This window comes from Ischnura elegans, chromosome X, assembly GCF_921293095.1.
Source record: "Ischnura elegans chromosome X, ioIscEleg1.1, whole genome shotgun sequence".
Taxonomy (NCBI): Eukaryota; Metazoa; Arthropoda; class Insecta; order Odonata; family Coenagrionidae; genus Ischnura; species Ischnura elegans.
The window spans coordinates 100,694,093-100,713,833 of record NC_060259.1 but is presented as its reverse complement, the minus strand read 5'-3'; the positions used below and the strand labels follow the sequence as shown (position 1 = coordinate 100,713,833).

The 19,741-nt window shown below is 37.3% G+C and overlaps 1 protein-coding gene across 5 annotated transcripts in view; it reads left to right on the top strand.

Moving 5' to 3' along the window:
* The window catches only part of LOC124170647 (solute carrier family 26 member 10-like), a 50,780-nt gene extending 31,885 nt beyond the window's left edge, over window positions 1-18,895 (top strand). For all 5 annotated transcript variants that reach the window (XM_046549514.1, XM_046549513.1, XM_046549510.1 and 2 more), the window contains 6 exons: window positions 1,874-2,036; window positions 2,125-2,301; window positions 2,785-3,057; window positions 15,387-15,512; window positions 15,957-16,083; window positions 16,926-18,895. In XM_046549514.1, the coding sequence (XP_046405470.1) occupies window positions 1,874-2,036; window positions 2,125-2,301; window positions 2,785-3,057; window positions 15,387-15,512; window positions 15,957-16,083; window positions 16,926-17,041 (982 nt within the window). In that variant the 3' untranslated portion in view covers window positions 17,042-18,895. The remainder of the gene's footprint in view (window positions 1-1,873; window positions 2,037-2,124; window positions 2,302-2,784; window positions 3,058-15,386; window positions 15,513-15,956; window positions 16,084-16,925) is intronic.
* Window positions 18,896-19,741: the final 846 nt, after the last annotated feature.

The window sequence follows — 19,741 nt, the reverse complement described above, 5'->3', positions numbered from 1 at the left end:
CCAACACACTTGGAGTTGAAACTGCTAGAATTCATAATAGTTTCAGTGGCATAATGAGTAAAGCATCTGCCTGTAAACCTTACAGGAATACAGATTATGTCTCAGTGCAGCCTGATTGGACTGGATACTCCACTCGTTGGACTTTTTCTGGTTGTTTGATCTTCTGAAAACTGTGGAGGTGGTGAAATATGATGATGTGAATCTTAAGTAGGGATGGTCGGATCAGATACATTGGATCTAAATGTCCGTGGATATTGCCCTTCACCGGATATACCAAATTCCAAGTCATGGCAGACATCAAATCTGGATCTGAAATTTTAAATTAAAGCTTCAGTGTATCCTATGAGAGTGGAAAAGAGTTCTAATTCTCTTTTCGTATGCACCAATACACTGCGATTCTTGTCCTAACCTTGTCATGAACCATTTTGTTTAAAAGCTCTCGCAGCTCCCTAGGTAGCAGAATTTCAGCCATGGAAATTTTTAAGGTGAAATATGATGGGCACGTAGTGTGAATCTCCCCAAGAGATTGAACGACCAAAGGGGGAGGCTCAGTGCTGTGGGATAATAATCATGTTGAAAGTAACTACATAGCACATTTCGCAAAACCACTAAGCCCCTCCCTCAACTTACATGAGCCCTTGGCTCATGCCTCTAACATTTTTTTTTTCTCTCCACGAGCGAATAGACCATGAATCATTAGCTTTGAAGGAAAATATTAAGTTACTCGCCCCTCCCCCATCTTAACGACTGACCTTTTTTAGTCTACCTGCTTCAAATTCGCCCTGTTTCTGTGGGAAACTGATATGTGAGTCACCTATTAGACCCATAGAGGTGTCTAACAATAGCTTTTGGCAATTGGATGATGTGCAAAAAAAGAAAAGAATGAGACCGAACACATTACATTTCTGACAGTATTTATTTGTTTTAAACTCTAATTGATTGATGCGAGGCTTTCTAGTTACAACAAGGCTATACCTCTACTCAACCGTGTCCAAATAGCACAATTTTGAAAGAAACAAGCGCTGCATGAGCACACTCATGCAAGACGAGACAGACTGGAAATGCAAACTGCGTATATCATGTGGCTCACCTGGCTTCGCTGCTTCTCCTTGAAGCCTATGACGTCACAAAATTGCAAGATCAGATTTGCTGGTCCCCTAGCTCCCTGTTTAATAGCCTCGTTGCTTGAAAGACAGAGGGAGCACGTTCCTTCCCTTCCTCTTGTTGCCAAATGTACATAGTTTGTCCCCCTGAGTTTGTCACTGAAAAAGTGTGAGTGATGGGTGGTCACTGGTATTTTGGGCCCTGCGCAGGGGCAATATACCTACTCATTTGGAATTTATGGAGGATAATCCCTTCTTCTCCATTCAGCTACCACACTGAATGCAGCACTGTTGGTGAAAGGCATACTAAAGGCTTAACAAGGAGAACATGTGAGGTTTGGCAACACTGCTCCACGGGCAGATTCAGGATGTTAGTTTGATGGAGGTCTGAGAGCGACTTAATTTCTGAAGCACTAGGCCACGTGTACTGTCCGCTGTTTGGCCAATGGAAAGTCACGTGTCGAGAAACTTTCCCTCCCCTTACCCCTTCCACTTCCTTTAGCCACACCAGCTCAACCGCAAAGGTCTAGTAGTTTTTATGTTGGCTGCATTCATGGATACACGGATGACAACCCCATTCCATCTGAGATATGGGAAAAGAAACTATTCAAAAACATTTGTGTAAGGTCTTTTATGAGTTGTTGCATTGCAATGCCTACAGGTAAATTTTGCCATTACGAAGGAAAAGAAGCTTTTAACTTTAAATTCTGATGTGCTGATATTTGCCTTACATTCACTTATATTATTGTTCTTATTATAAATATTTTCAGGTTTCCAAAACCGTCTGTGCCTCCTTTTGAGCTTATGCTAAACATAGTTATTGATGGTCTGATAATTGCAATCGTATCTTTCTCTGTCAACATGTCAATGGCATCATTCTTCGCTAAAAAATGTAACTACAAAATCAATGGAAGCCAGGAACTTCTAGCATCAGTGAGTTGAGTGCCATGAAAATAATAATTTAACAATAAAGGTAATAGTCAGGGCATGCTTAATGATGACAATTTCATTGTTTTTCAAGGGAATTTCAAACATGTTTGCATCTTTTTTTTCCTGCCTGCCATTTGGGGCATCATTATCGAGAAGTCTCATCCAAAAGAACAGTGGTGGAAGGACTCAGATTGCTAGTTTGGTATCATGCTTCTGCTTGCTACTGGTGCTGTTATGGATTGGACCATTCTTTGAGCCGTTACCCCAGGTTAGCTTACAAGGTTAAAGAGCATTGCTCATACTCTAATCTTATCGAACTTATGCCTTGTTACCACTTTGCTCATTTTCATTTGGTCAGAGCATGGCACCAGCCTGTTTTCCAAGTGATGCATGAGTGACTTGCCTTTCTATCATTCTTTTGAGAAAAGTGGCTGGGATATGCAGAAATTTTGAAATGAAGTTCTTGGGCCAATGATTGTGAGGATAGTGGATTGTTGGAATGCTACAAAACAATAAAAAAGTTGTATGACTTACAAACCATGATTTGCCTAATGTGGTTTGACTTCTAAATATGGTTGTTGCTAGCTTAAGTTTGCAAAACAAAATGTAACTTTGCTTCAAACTGAGCTACAAAAGATAGCATACTCTAGTAGTAGAACAAGTCCATTGGTTGATTTTATCATTCGTAAGGATGACATTGAAACTAGTAGCTTTATTATAATATTGTAATGTGAAAATATTTCTCTTTCAGTGTGTTCTTGCTGCTTTGGTCATAGTTTCATTGAAAGGCATGTTTGTTCAAGTTTTTCAATTGAAAGCTATTTGGCATCACTCTACCAAAGATGGGCTGGTTTGGCTCATTACTTTCATCAGTGTTGTTGTCATTGATATAGACATTGGGCTAGGAATAGGAATATTTCTGTCAGTGGTGACAATTTTTCTGCTTGGCCAAAAGCTTAAGATTGTACAGCTGGGAAACATCCCTGGAACGGATATTTACCTTGATATGTCACACTACCAAGCAGTAAGTAAAGTTTCCATTCTCTGTGAGCTTAAAACAAATGACATATCTTAATCCAATAACACTCAAGAAAAATATTTCTTTGACTTCAGTAATTAATCAATACATTAACATAATTTAGTTTGTGATTAATTACAGTGAAACACATTCATAGCAAAGTTTTGCGAAATCTCCTCATAACTAAGTCATAATTCCAATCCCAGCCCCTCATGTAAAATACTTTAGAAGCCCGCTTTTAACGAGTGCTCATAATCCCTTTCAAATTACTTGCAAAACCGAGCGCTCGTTGTACCCGAAGGAGTCGAATAAACCCACCGCAGTCTCAAAATCATTCGTATTTACAGTTTTTCTTTTGTTTCCATGGTATTTAACGAAGTTTGACTGGGAGAGAGTCCTTATTAGGCACAATATCGTTGAGTATTGACATATTTAAAGAAAGAAACGGGGGATTTTCAATTTTATAAAATAATAATTCCCCCAGTTTCGGTGATTTTATTCCCTTTCTTGTATTTTTTGATCGCCGAAGAAAGCTGTAAAAACAGCGTAAATGGTCGGGATCAATGTGCTTGGTATGTGGTGGAAGTTTTTGGATAATTTTGCTGATACATCATGCCGACAATATCAGTTTTGTCGAGTTTTGGAATCAGTACATCAGTCAGTTGAGTAAATTGGCCGAAAGATTCACTAAAATACGGCATGATTCGGTGGTTGAAGATATTTCTTTGATTTTTTAATGAAATTTCTCCCCATTGGTAATGTAGTCAGCTTTCGTCTTTGACATCATACCGTTTATGGGCAGTCCTGCAGACCTTTGTTGACAAACCCACTTGAATAGTGCAGATTCCATTTGTGGAAGTTCCCCTTGCCACAAATATTTTTGGCTGCTCGGTGTTCCTAGTTCGTTCACTACTGCATGAATTGTATCTTTCTTCAATGTTGTGAACTACGTAAATGACGAATTACCAAACTGCCTCCGGATATCAGTCTTTAAAGTCCAGCTACTTTTGCTCTCGTCTATAATTTTAATGTCCAAATATTTACGTTTTCCGGATATGATGCACTTGCACAAACCACCTAACACTACGACGCCCCTGAGACTGAGTACATTTCGCCCCTCCAAGCGAGTGAACACCGACCTCTTAACCAAACCCCAATACTCCGTTGTCATGTGATTGGGCACATCCAGTCGACGGGATGGTAGACGTTTTTCAATCGCTCTCTTCTGCTGAATGCTGAGGCTCCATCAGCACTCTGCCTTGGATCTTGCTCAAAGGATCGGGTGCATTGAGTTCACCCCTCTATACAGTCTGGCCGCAGAGAGTAGTTCGGGTTAGGGTGTAAGGTAGCCAGGTAAGAAAGGGGAACACCCACGTTACATGCAAACAAAATGCTTCTGAGAAGAAATGAGCCGGAAGGGACGACGACCTAGAGGGACCCAAAGGAACAACCCCTTGTTCAGGTGATTCGAAGAAAGGGCTTGTTTTGATGTTACAGGCTTGTTTCATAGCTCCACATGCATGCGACAACGTTGTATGACTAGGCAAGGGTGTGAGATGCATTTTGGGGGCAGTGGTTGGCTGCAAACCGTGCTGGCATAGGGTTCTCCGCCCCTCCTATTGGCTATCATCGGACCACTATCTGTGGATCGGGCAACTCTCGCCGGCCAGACTGTAGTCTAAGGGTTTTTTGGATACCAATTGCAATCGTATAAATATTTTACTTAATGTACAAAATCTTCAGTTCCTCCGAAAAAAATAACCCTGGGCGGTTTACATACCTACGATAAAAGCACCGAAAGGGAACGGATTAGCGAAGAAGCATATGCTGCGTCTTAAAATGAAGAGCAGAATATTATATATATATTAGTGATGGGTCGGTTCGATTCCTCGATTCTTCGATTCCTCGATTCTCGGCCGAGAACCGGAATCGAAAACGAGTACTTGCCAAGGCGAAAAATCGATTCCGATTCCAGCAGTACTTCAAACAACAAAATATAGGACCGCATTTCCAATAGTCATTTGAATTTTCGCGCCACGTAATCGTAATAACAAAACACATATCTTCTTGGGATGTGCGAGTACTCGAAAATTCAAGTCGATCGAGTAGTTGGTACTCGACTCGAGCGTTTCGAGTAGCATTACGGATGTCGAGTCGAGTAGTTAAGGTTACAGAGCTTTCGAGGCTAGTAGGTCCAGCAATCTGCCGACAGGAAGCGCTATCATGAAACTCATGTAATAGTGCAGGTTTTAAAGCCGATAAGTCATTCTAATGCCTTGGCCTGGTAGTTTCAGCTTGCCGAATACACTATTGTTGTTGTCGACGTGGGCGCCGAATACCTTTACGCCAGCCGCGGCGGCCGATCGTCTTCCTACCCCGCGCACACTGGTCCGAAATCGGAAAAAGCTGGAATAAAGTCCAAAATGACCTTTTTGGGGATAGAGACTTGAAAATCAGCGTAAATACTCATTAATCATTACCAAATATTGCTTTATATGCCATTTTACATAAATGCGAACCTTCTGTGATACACAGAGGCCCAAACATGACCAATTTTTCAATGCCACACGAGATATCGTTTTCCCTCAAAAAATCTTTGAATTTATCCAAGTGGTTTTGCGTTGGTATGAGTTTTGTGGAATAAAAAACGCAATATTCCTTTGATCTGGTGCTTTGCCTATACTTTCAATGACTTTTGAAGATTTTGGCTCTCATCTGTCTGGTTTTACAACGCAAAATGGCCGACCCGTTTTTCACGTGAAATTTGACATTAAGTAGACATTATCTTTCGTTTACGAAAAATATAACTCGGAAAATTTGAATCGCAATATAAAGTAGAGATTTCTAAAGAGTACTAAGTAGAAATCTTGAAAAAAAAGTTTGCGACGAAGGAAATAAGAGCGATTTTTCAATCGCGCGTCAAGGCTGACCTACACGCCGCGGACCTCTGAGGCTCGGTAACTGAGGCCGATTTTTCAAGTTTTTTAAAACATTAGTCCTGAAAAATCGTCATTTAAAGCATGGATAATCGTCTTCATTGACTTAAAACGCTAAATAGGATGTTAAAAAGGATTATGTATAGATCGACTAGACCATTTAGCGCGCATTACTCGAGTGAAAATACTAAGAATTGGATATTTTTCGGAACCATCCCGCGCGTAAGAAATATGCCTCGGGTATTGAAGTAAAGTGAAGAGATTAAGTCAGTATGCTTAAGAGAGAGAAAAATGAACAGTTTCCGTGAAAGGCAACAAGCGATACCCTTTTTCCCTTTCCACCCTCTCTGAGGTGAGTCGCGCGTTAGGGGGAGTTTTCACACCACAAGGCTCTTTTAGCCTTTTCTATTACTGCGTCCGTCCGATGTAATATTCATTTGTAGCGTTTAGTTTCTTTCTTGAACTTTAAAAAGCAAGAGATTTAAAGGTTGATTGAATGACGTGAGAAGTATAGCATTTTTTTTGGCTCTACAAAACTAAAGTTTAGTTCAATAGTTGTTCGCTTCGTCCACTTGAATTCCATTAAGATTCAAGATCCAACAAATCGTTGATATAATTTTTAATAAAAATTCCAAAGTCTCCGAAATCTTGCAATTTTGGTTGGAAAGTACTTGCCCAATAACAAACATGTGTAGCAAAAGGCAATTTTCTGCAGGCAGTAAGACTGTAACATGGAGACGTCAAAACCTGCTGGCTGAGCATGTAGAACAGTGGCGGATACAGATGGGGGGCGCAGGGGGCGCGCCCCCCCCCCCTTGCGGGTCCGCCTGTATTGCCGAACATTGCAAAACCACAATTGTAAGTTTTTTATATCATAAGATGGCATTGTCTTTTACATGTTTATAATCACTTTAAATAAAATTTGCATATAGGTACTTTGCCTGTAACTTGATTATCTTTTATCACGATAATAGTAAAGACAACTCAAGATATGTTGCGCCCCCCCCTTGAGTTTTTTTTGTATCCGCCACTGATGTAGAATAATTGCATTTTCTGCTTGAGAATTTGAAAGGGCCAAATATTACATGATTCATATACGTAGTATGTAATCTTTATTACAGCTATGAAAATTCCTGTACTCAGGGCTCTCCCTTGTAGTTTGGATATATATATATATTGTCGACATATTATGAGTGCCAATATTCTAAAGTAATACCTATCATGTAACACCACTTTTCAGGTATGTTCTGTTTTGAAATTTAGCTATTATATTTTAATTGCATAGTAATGATATGAAAGATTCTTTTGTGAACTGACTCTTTCACAGAGTAATATTTTAAAAAGTAGTTTTCTTGTTTCCTGGAAGTGATATTTTTCTTGGAACCTATGGCATCAGAATCGATGGAATCGGTATCGGTAGAATCGGAATCGAAATGTCAGAATCGGAATCGGGATCGGAATCGATAAAATTTTGGAATCGACCCATCACTAATATATATATATATATATATATATATATAATATTCTGCTCTTCATTTTATATATAACAACCTTTATATATATATATATATAAATAATGTAAAGGAACTTCTTCTTGCCCTGGGGTGGGCACACAAAAAAACTTAGAAATTGACAGAAAAACGAAAAATAAAATAAAAGTGAGGAACTTACGGGGAAAGGTTGTTTTTACAAATTTTCGATGGATCGCAGCCCATCTTTCTCAAGTGAGAAGAGGAGGGAAAGTGAGGAAAGGGCATAAGGAAGGGTGCAAGGCAGAGGGCAAAGATGGAGGGAGGAAAAACGGTGGACGGGGATTGGTTGTTCTTTCTAATGGGCGCGGTTGATTGAGATTCAAAGGATCTGGTGTTGGAAATAGCATTTATTAATTTTGCTCGCATAGTACATAACCCTTGAGGGTAACCTGCATCTAAGTTAAGCCATTCGTTTAAACAAATTTAAGGGATTGCGAGGAAGTGCATCACAGTTCTGCTGATAAGATGTGAAACTTGGAATTGTACTGAATTTTGGAGAGTATGAAGAAGAGATAATGAAGATTCACAATGATTGGTCGCTAAGAAGAGGATTTCTGCTATCAGCAGAGTAATTCTGCTTTTGCAAATTTTTTACAATGGATTACTCGGCGGTGCTGAGTCCTCGCTCGCTAACCTACGGTTGATTGTTATTTTACCGTGTTGGTAATAATTGTGACTTTCCTACGTGGCAATAGCTGACTATGTCTTGTTCGAACTACATTCCTATGCATGAATGAAACATCGAAATATATATCGCCAGATAGCATGCAGCAACAGGTAACTTTGCTCTAGCTTTCCATAAGTCGAAAGTCAATGTAAGGGTGCCGATCTAACTACAACAATGCGCTTTCAACTTCCTTACCAGGCACGGCAAAAGATAGAGGGGGTTCCACTACAATGTAAGTTCCCAGTGTCGTGATTTGATGACTTATTTGGCAAGTTTTTTGCCTCTTTCAATGTAGTGTCCTTGAATCCATGTAAGGCGATAAATATTCTTCTAGTGGTCTAATCATTTTAAAGGAAAGTTGTATATATTTAATTGAAATACTGCGAGAAGGCTTCTGCTAGTTAATGTTAAAATCCCTTTCATGTGTAATTTCTGAGTTATGGTTTTATTGCATTTAAATTCTCAAAAAAAAGTGCACCACTTTTTATGCATCCTTAAGACCAGAAATCCAGAAAAACCAGAAATCCAGAAACCCTTTTGCCCCAAGCTTTTTGGATTTGAGGTCCTCAGCTGTATAAGGAATCCCCAATGCTGAATAGCAGGCATACTATAGGCATTTGAGACTGGCGACCAGAGGTATGCATGGAAATGCTGGAATGGATAAATTTTAAATAATTGCCAGGGAAAAAAGGAGCAACATCGGAATATTCAATGCTGTCATAGGTAGGCTGTAATTGGAAGGCATAATTCATTATCGGAGGCAGAATCTGGATTCTTTAAGGATTTAAATTTCCCATTAGTTTACCACAAAGGTTGCATACACTTGTCAAATGTTTGGGTGGCCCATCGAAATTCAGGTTCAAAGGCTTTTTTCTCCAGATTGCAGCAGTTGACGGAATGGTGAAGTAACACATAATTAACAAAGGCTAAGATCCCCTAACTCTGTATGGCGTTCCACATTTAGCTGACAATACAGGCCTTATGAAAAAAGTGTTTCTAAGCCTCAACTCCATCCTGATTCTTTAGGCCACCTTTGTTTATGAAGCTTTCAGAAGAGAATTAAAAAAAGTTTTGTATGTGAGGAAGTTTCATACGTGAGGATATGTTGTATAGTAAGTAGTGCTGTAGTTGGAAAAAAATTTAGGTGCTACTCCCCAAAAATTCCAGCCGCCGAACATGTACTATACATCCGGCCACGAAGGTCTTTTTACTGGTAAGCTTATAACGAGTTTGGATTTTAGGGGTATGCCGTACCGGCCCAACTACAGCACTGGTAAGGGAGTTTGAAACCCTCTTCAATGAGCTGTGATAAGTTTCCAGGTTGTAATTACTCATTTGGAGGCAAGAAAATGCAGCCTAATAATCTTATTTACCAGCAACACCACAGATAATGTGTTACCTAAGGAGCAACATAAATTTGCATTCCTGAACAATGTTTCCCTTGGTTGAAAGTCTTGGTGGCTTTGTTAGCATTTCTGGCACCATGCCGCAGGGCTCTTACCCTGGTAAAATCTCGGAATGGTAATACTAAATGTTCACAGAGAAGCAATTTTCGAAAACACTTGGCTCATTAACAGCTGTTTTCAGGCAATTAATTTCATCACCTTCACGCAAACCAAGATTGAAGATTGAAGAAATGAGAAACCAAAGGAAAGTCACCCAAATTAACCCCCTTATAGGGGAAAATTATTTTCATTATTGAATTCCGAAGGCTTTACACCCTGTGGGCAGGGGTTCAAGTACTGGCAGTGGCAGAAACTTTTCAGAGATGGCCCTATCCCTACTTGAGTGTTGCACAAATAGCACTTCCAGTGAAACAATCTATCCGGCAGAGGGGACGCTAGGCCATGGGCCCCTTGGTGCTTTTCGTTACAAGCTGCCTAACGCTGACACAGGGTTTTTATCAACTGTTCCCTCCCTATCCTTACCCCATGAAGCAAATGAACTCAGCAATTGGTTACCTCCTCAAAATACCATGCCATATGGCAAATGATGAGAGCAAATGACTGAATAGGGAAGATGATTTCTTCTTAAGGACTTATCTTTCCGTTCCATCCTCCGAATTCTACTAATGAGTTACAGTTTCTGGGTGGACTGAACAACCCTATTGGTCTCTGCCATCTACCATTGATGAATACCATTGATACTAGAGATGGGTCGAATAGCAGATTTCTCGAACTTAAATATCGAATTTGAATATTAAATCATTGCTCGAATATTCGAACACCTCGAATACTAGAATTGCACAAAGCATGTTAAATGTACGTTTCTTCTTCTATTTCCTTGATGAATGTATAAATAAAAAGGTACACTGCGGAACCTTGATCTATCGTTTTTCAAGGGGATGGATGAAAAAAACGATGAATGCGGGAATGTTTGACTAGGTTGCCTATGCAGCAGTAAAACTCAGGATTTTGGGGAATAATTGTGATTTCCTTTAAAGGATTTAAACAGGAATTTAGCTGATTAATGGAATATTTTAATTTTATGGAAACAATTTGGGCATATAGTTGATTCAACTAACATCTCTCTCAAATATCCTAAGGGGACACACCACCTTGCAAAAAAATGATTTCATGCCGTCTCGGCATTTACACTGCTACGATGGATTTCTGTCTGATGTATACATTCTTATCTACAAATGCCAATCTAAAACGCCATTTCAGCAGCATGCCCATCTGATACTCTGCTTCATCCAACTTCTTATTTTCAACAGGTAGCTCGCTTTACCCCCTCTCCTACTGTTAAGTGCTAGCTGACAATCCGAGGCGTTTTGCAAAATACATGCACTTCTCCACCGGATTTTCTTCAATTATTTTCAGTCCATCTTTGGAAGTTCTCACGAGATAAGCTGATGAATTCGAATTGCTATCAGAGAGAAACCAAATATCCTGAGAAAATATCCCTTCATATGTGACTGTGACAATAGAGATTTATTTTTATAGCATAACTCATAAGTTGTAACTTGATATATGTTTTCGGAAAAAAATACCGCATCAACTTCCGAGAAGCTCAGCTGCGAGGATATTGAGTTTTGCCAGAATGCTAAGTCTCCGTCGTATTTCTTTGTCTTTCCGACATTTATTTTCTTGCGTAAAATGCTTAAATAAAGTCAGAAATATGTCGTGTTTGGTCTTATTTTATTTTTATGACGCGCACATTACTAATATTTCAATCCAATAAATGTGTAATATCAATTGCCGAAAGTCATTGTTAGACACCTTTTGGGCTGGTAGATGACTCATGCAGCAGTTGACCTCCAGAAATGGGGAACTTCGAAGCAGGTAGGCAGAAAAAGGTCAGTGGGGGAAAAAGAGGGAAGGTTGAAACACGATTCTATTACCCTCCTGTAACTTGATATTTTCTTTTTAAGCTTTTGATTTATGTTGTTCGTAATGTGAACTCTGCACGAGCTGGGGCCTTTTGTTTGATTTCAGAGAGGAGGAAAGCGTCGGAGGAGGGGCCGAGGGCTGATGGATGGAGGGGGTAGTGGATTTTGGGAATTGTGCTATGTAGTTACCATCCCACGGCACTGAGGTTCTCCTGGTGGGGGAAAGCGGGGATTTTCGGATTTTTTCACCCGATCTAATTTGGTTCCCCACGTCGAACTCTTTTCACTGCTCTAATCCGCGAATTTGATGTAGTTCATCAACTTGCCTAAAACGGCACTGCATGCACTAAAAGACTAGAGTTCTGTAGGTTCTCTACATTTTTCCAAGTCAACTACCAACGACGTGTGTGCGACAGTGTATGATGCGAAATTCAAAGTATTCGAGATATTCAAGATAGTACCTTTAGCGTAATTATTTGAGATCTCGAATATCGAATGCTTTCTAGTATTCGAGGTATTCGAGTATTCGCGGATACTATTCGCATATTTCTAATTAATACTGTTGTGAATTTGAATTAGCTGTATTTGCCTTCCATGCAAATGGAGTAGAACCTCTCTTTACAGTATTAATCCATTCCAGACGATCATGGAGTGAATTCCTAGATATACCGAATCTGCATTATTTTCTGACAAGGAATAAGTTTGAGGAGCATCAACAATTGCAAATTTTGCTGTATTGAAAATGTAGTTGGTTCACGAATGAGGTGTAGAATTACACAATTTATGGAATATTATTCGAGTAGAAACAAAATCGTAGAAATATGAAATTTAAAAAATCACAATCAAAATCAGCTCAGATGGTACTCCAAATCCATTGAGGTCAGGTGTTATGTTATTGGCTTTGAGTGTTTTTAAAGAAATGAAATTCAAAGGCTAATTATGTCATACTTCTTTGGCCTGTTATTATGCCCCTTACCTTGGCTAAGCTGAAACTTGTTTGTCCACTGACTATGGTTGTCATTGATGGGGAGCAGATACCCTTACCTATCCAAATGGATCTTTGGGTTGTACCACTGGCTGATGAGTGCGTAAATGGCTACTAGAGGAAGTCAAATACATACTAGTTTTGAACATTTTATATCCTGTTTTATTTTATTTCTTGGCTTATCATTTCTTAATGTTGAGGTGTCATTCATTGGAGGTCAAAAATATGTGTGTACATCTTCAGTCATGATGAATACAATTTGAAGTCAATGAACTTGGAAAAGAAATAGGTAAATGTATCATTTTTGGAACATGGCTAGAAATAAGAGCAGACCAACTATATGTCCGGCAATCTAGAGTACTGTTTTATCATGTATAGCTGACATGCTCTGAACAGTAATAATATGTATTGTACCTTACCTACTCACCAGAACCAGACTGGTGTAAAAAAATCTATTAAAAATACTGTTTGGTGTGTATTAATGGGTTATCAAATGGGCTTGTCAGTCATCTTTTTTTGTGAATACTCTTAACAAGTCTCTCTCTTCATTGTCTAACCCAGCCTTGTCTGACCACCTTGCAATAGAGGCACAATTCTATGTAAAAGATTATAGCAATGCTGTCAATCCCATCAGATACCAACAGTTCTTCTTTGAGTCTAACATGAATTACTTTCGCTTACTGTTAAAACAGCATGACTGGTTAGGACTACTCAGGGCTAATAGCCTAAATGATAATTTTAACGCATTTTATAGTGTGTTCCTCCATTATTACAAGGTTGTTTTTCCCCTTGGAAAGAAAAAATCAAGAATAAAAAAACTAAGAACTGGCTCACACCTGAAATTCGCTCCATGTCTAGATACCTGAAAGAAAGGTCTCAAAGTATTAAATACTCAAACGATGATTCACAGTTCCAACTATTAGCAGCAAAAAAGCGAGAGTACAGGCACCTAACAATAAGATCAAAAAAGGAATATGTATGATGACAATCGAATCCAGCTTGCTTCTAGCTATTCCAGGGTGGCTTGGGATATTATAAAGAGAAACTGCAGTTCCAATGATACTGAAATCCCATTCCTGTTCACTGATGATGTAGATAATAGAATAACTAACCAGATAGAAATTTCTAATGCTTTTAACAAGCATTTTTTGGATCTCCCAGACAAGCATCATGTGATGTCTTATGAGACAACTATGTGTAACCAACCCATCTTCGTCTTCAATGTATTTAAGGCCCTGTAGTGAGAACGAGCTAAGGTCTATTCTAGCTAAGGTGGGAATGAAAAAGTCTGCCGACATAGATGGAGTTACAGACAATATTATTAAATACTGTGAGGATGCCATAATTAACCCTTTGCTATTGCTTGTCAATCAGTCCTTAGCTGAAGGCACGTATCCAGAAGCTCTAAAAACATCAAAGGTTGTCCCAGTTTTTAAGAAAAAAGGTGATCGAAGTAACATTAAGAATTATAGACCTATATCTATTATAGCACAATTTGGAAAAATATTTGAATATGTGCTCTGTAGAAGACTAACTGATTACCTGGAGAGATTCAGTTTGTTGTCAACTCATCAGTATGGCTTTCGAAAAGGGAAGTCTACTGAACAAGCATTGTTTAATGCCATTGAGTACATTATGGATGAAATTAACAAAAAATGTAAGGTGATGGGAATATTTTTTGACTTAAGTAAAGCCTTTGACACTGTAAATCACACTAAATTACTTCTTAAGTGCAATAATCTTGGGGCCAGAGGCTTATCACTACAGTGGCTAAAGTCTTATCTTGCCGAACGACAACAGAGGGTGGTATATCAAAAAGATGGCCAAATATTCCTTTCTTCTTCACTTGATGTGACCATAGGGGTACCTCAAGGCTCTGTCCTGGGCCCTATATTATTTCTACTGTATGTCAATGAATTGCCCAAAACGATAATGATGAATGTTGACTCTAAGTGCATAATGCATGCTGATGATATCAGTATTTTAATGTCTGAGAAAAATCTGCCTAATTTATTTGGTTCAGGTAAATTGGTAAATCATCAAATGTCAAGCTGGTGTGACTGCAATGATTTAATGTTGAACAATCAAAAGTCACAAATCGCTAAATTTCAATTTTTAAATAATGAACTGGATGTCAATGACTTAGCCTCCAACTTTGCTGACCTCAATGTCGTAAACAGTGTTAAATTCCTTGGGGTGCATGTTGGTTCCGTGTTAAAGTGGGATGTGCATATCACTAATCTATGTAAAAAACTGAATTCTGTAATTTATTTGGTATCTATTTTGAAACACACTGTTAGCTTAGAAATTTTAAAAACCCTTTACTACGGACTATTTTACCCACATATATCTTATGGAATAGTCTTGTGGGGATCAACAAATAGTGTTTTTGTCATCCAAATAAAGTTTGTAAGAACAATCTGTAAAGTACACTATAGAGCTCACTGCAGACCACTGTTTCTGAGATTAAATCTATTAACAGTACCTTCTATTTATGTTTATCACTCTGTAATTTATGTTAAAAAGCACATATCAGATTTTGTAAAGAATAATGAAATCCATTCCTACGACACTAGGCTAAAATATGATATGCATGTGATGTCATCCTGCTCCACTAAACATCTAAGGAGTCCGAGAAACATGTGCATAAAACTTTATAACAAATTACCAGCCGATATAAAACAAGAGGACAGATACAATGTGTTTACGAGAAAGTTATTTAACTTCCTTGTCATGAGGTGTTTTTACAGTGTGAAAGAATATCTTATGTGATTTTGTGATTTCCTCGCTCTTTCTTTTGACGTGTCCTATACTCTTACTCTATACTTTTATTTTGTACAGTGTCTTTTGGACTAATAAATTATTCTATTCTATTGAATAATAGGCACTAGAAGTTCCTAGGATAGCCATTTTGCAGATAGGTGGAGGGATGCATTTTGCCAACTGTGATTATGTTAAAGGAAAATTAAGCCGAATTATCCACAAGAAGTTGGAGTCTACAGAAAATAAGGTATTTTTTTAACATATTTAATGTCTTTTCATTATATTCCTTTAGTGTGACTAAACTTGGTTGCCGAGTCTGAATTGAAATATAAGAACTCTTTTCTTGCATTCCCTGATTTTTTTATTGTTCATTCTTTGAGATTTTGGTAGCTGTGTCATAAATTTTAATTTATTTGTCAATATATTTTTAGTCGCATTTTTTATTGAATGTTACATATTGCCATTTTCTATTTAAATATAAATATGTATGCTCTTGTTTTTTGCATTATTGGGTGCTGCATCTACTATGTTGACTTTGACCGACAACAGTTTCACTTGCAGGATGACATTGAGTTTAAACTTATTTCTTGTAGTTAAAAATTATTCCTCTCTGCCTTCAAATTGGCTGTTATTTCAAATTTTCCCCATGCCTGGTGGCACTTAAAGTATAGGGATAATATTTTCTTTTCAGATATCATATGTGATATTAGATACGTCCTGCATTGCTTTCTTGGATCCAGCTGCTGTGAAGACTTTGTTGAGCCTATACCACGAGTTAAAGGAGAGGAGTGTGGAGATCTATCTGACATATTGCTCAGGTAACCATGGACTCCTTAAATTATTTTGCTAATAAGCCACGTTTTTAAATAAGATGTGGAAGTCTGTTTAAGAATATTATACAATTTTCAATCTTAGGGAAGAACAACGGCAGGCTTTTCATGGTCAATTATTTCATAAAAGAGCATTTTTATTTCATTCAAATTACTGTTAGCGTAAATTTCATGTGCCATTATTATTGAATGATTGTTATGGGTTGGGTCAAAACATTCTGAAAATTCTACAAGAATTAATTCTGGAGTCCACTAGGCAATCCTAAAATCATAAAAGTTCTCCAATGATCATGCATAATCGAGCTTGTTCATGTGTTTAGGAACTTTGCATTATTCAGGAAAAACATATTGGTTGTTTCACAAATTTTTTTCAAATTACAATTTAAATTAGGGATCTCACTGTGGGTCCATGATGCAAAATTAATGTTAACTGCCTATTTTGCGTGTGAAAACTAATTTAAAAAAATAATTTAATAGCTATAAATCTGCAGAAGATATTAATTTGGTTTGGTACCTTTCAAAATTGTGGGAAATGTTGGGACACAATTTTCAACTAGTGGTGTATCACATTGTTACAACAGTTTTAATCCTGTAATGTGCCAGAAAATGGTAATTTATTCATAAATTTAGTTGGTGATAACTAGGATACTGGGAAATCTCAAATAAATACTCATTACACTGTTTCTTATAAAGAACATGGTTAGCTTTTATTGCTTTCGTATGTACTTGCTATCTCTGTTGTTGATAATTCTGTTGATTTAAAAGTAGTTTTTGTATTTAATTTTTCCTAATTTATCATGTATGTATTGTAATTTTTTTTAAAATTCCAGTTAGCATCCGTGAAAAATTGTTACACTTGGATTTTTTTGAAGATTTTCCAGAAAACCACGTGTTTCCGTTTACGCATAATGCTGTTATGCATCTTCGGCATCACAATGATTTTTGATGGAAATTTTCATGAAAGTTAGCTGAAGAAATCCTGCAAGGTGCTTATTTACTTAGACATATTTGTGTCCAAAAAGATATTTTTAAAAATGTTGAAGTTATTAATATTTTTTCAATATTTAGTCGTACATTTTTTATAATCTATTTCTACAGTAGTGAAATTAATAGTGAATAAATCTGCACCAATTAGTCCTCATTCTTTAAATGGAGACCAGTGCGGTAAGAATTGTTGATGGCATTAGAATATATATATTGTTGTTTTTGTATTGTTATGTATAGTACAAGGTTAGAATAGAAGAATTGTTACTTAAATAATACCAAAAATGAATCTTTAATGAAGCTTTAATGCCAAAGTTCAGGGTACAAATATAGTGTATCATTAATTTGAATTTCAGGCAGAGATAATATTTTTGACTAATTTTTGAGAGTCATTACTATATACTCTCTACTCATGGTCTTATGACAGTATTGGTGGTTATAAAGTTTATTTAACTGAGATTTATAACCACTGCAGCGCATAAATAGGTACTTAATGTAATTTGATGGTTTATGTGCTTGAAAGATTGCAGAAAGGTGCTTTGGATAAGGCAACTTTTATTTTTCTTTTTGGGATGGTACCTGCATTGACAATGTGTACTAATGACCTTTGCCTCAGTGTTTTGGACTGTGAAGATGCCTGATGAGGGAAGTGTCAGGTAATGCGGACTCTTGAGTTCTTGGATTCCAGTGTTCGAACTGGTGGTCTAGTGAGTGAACTCATCTCTTCCATTTTTCCGATCATTATACTGAGAGCAGCCAAATCAGTTGAGAATTGGAAATATTGCTCAGAAAATGAAATGGAAGGCAGTAATTTTAATTCTCAATTTTAATGAGAATTGAATCAAAGTATCTATGATTAGTTCCTCTTTCAAAATTTGATGGAAATATTTGATTCCAAAAAAGCTTGCTGGGGGAATATATAGTCCCACTAACCCCACATAAACTAGCTTTATATGCTCATACAAATATCTTGTAAACCAGAATGGTAAAAACTGATTTTATGACACCATTCAAAAGGGGTGACTATTTTCTATATAAAAAGAGAAAAAATCTATTTTCAATTGAAATGAAATCTTGGTCAAACTACTTAAGATCAAATACTAGTGTCAGCGTTCCTAACTCATACTTGTGCTTCATTACCTAAATGATAATTATAATTTAATTGGGACATTTTTTAATGTAGATCTAGGGTGACTGTCAATTAAACCTTGCCACATGGAAGTACAGCAGATTCTTTTTTCTTAGTTTTGTTTGTCATCTGACACATGGGGAAAATTCTGAAAGTTTGAATATTTTACATGCTGATGCTTCACTAATTCTAAGCCTGCACTCTGCCTCTGCACTAGTAAGTTCAACGATTTGACTTGGCATCTGAAGAGCCTTTTGCTGGTCTCCTTTTTGTCCTTTGCTGTGATAAACAGGGAAAATACTTAGAATTCATATTTGTTGCAAATTGCTATATTTAGTTCATTTTCTCAGTGAAAAGTATGAATTATCATTTAATGGTAATGTCACCAGCCAAATACTACTGAATATTATCAGAAAATGTTAAATTAACTTATCGTACACCATGCATATGGTGTTGTGACCTAAAGTGATGTTTAAAGTTGATATTATGTATTGGTATTGTAGTTAAGATATCAATCAGAAAACGGGTTGATGCTCACATGTGATTAGGATAGAGGGGCCTTGTGCAATTATTTACTGTGAAGTTTTTATATTTCAATATATGTAAGTAATTCTATTGTTTCTAGAAAACAGCCATGTCTTGTCATGTGGAGTATTATTTTTTTGAATAAACCTGTGTCTTATTTTATTTTTGTGCTGTGTTTAATTTCTGAAAATAACTGCCTCCTGCTTGCTGCAGGTTTGCTTTATTAAAATCCTTGCAATTACTTATTTATATATTTTCAGTCATATCATATTATTACTTTGGTTTTGGTAATTTCTGTTTAGAGCATACCATAATTAAGTCCTATTCATAATTAAGTTCGCAACTACCTCTTAATACTTCTGTACAGTTTACTTCATCTTCAGTTCAATGTTTCAAATTTCTTGCCCATTTTATGCTAAAGAATTACTATCCCTATCTCTTACTACTATTTTATGGGCTTGCCAGACTTTTCTTTGTTTTTGTTAGTCCTGAAGTCAAACTTACCTCTACATCTTATGTAATTTTGCCTTTTTTATGTCCCCCTTTGTTATTGAAGTCCTTGACAAAAATATCTGAAATTTGCTTATTCAACTACACCCATGTCTCGTATAGCGCAAGGGATGCGTTCCTCGGGGTCGTTGCGCTATACGAATTTGCGTTATACGAGAGCGTTTTAACATTGGGAAGATAGGGATGCGTTCCTGGTAGCATAGGTCTTGGGTATTGAATTTCCTCTAAAACATCTATATTCCCATAAAAAGCCTAAGAAAACATTATTTATATAAATGTTTATAGTTTAAAGCATCTTTAAAGATAGTATGCACGCATTCAAAGACTTTTATTCACGTTAAAAAAAATTCTTACGTGCTTTTGAAATTCCCTCCTGTCGTGCGGGTGGGCTAACATCTGCTATCTCAGGGGATCGTAATGCGTTGCCGGCAGTTGACGATTTTTCAAACTAGTCTAAAAACAACTATTGTGTCACCCAGGCCCTTTTGTCGCTCATCG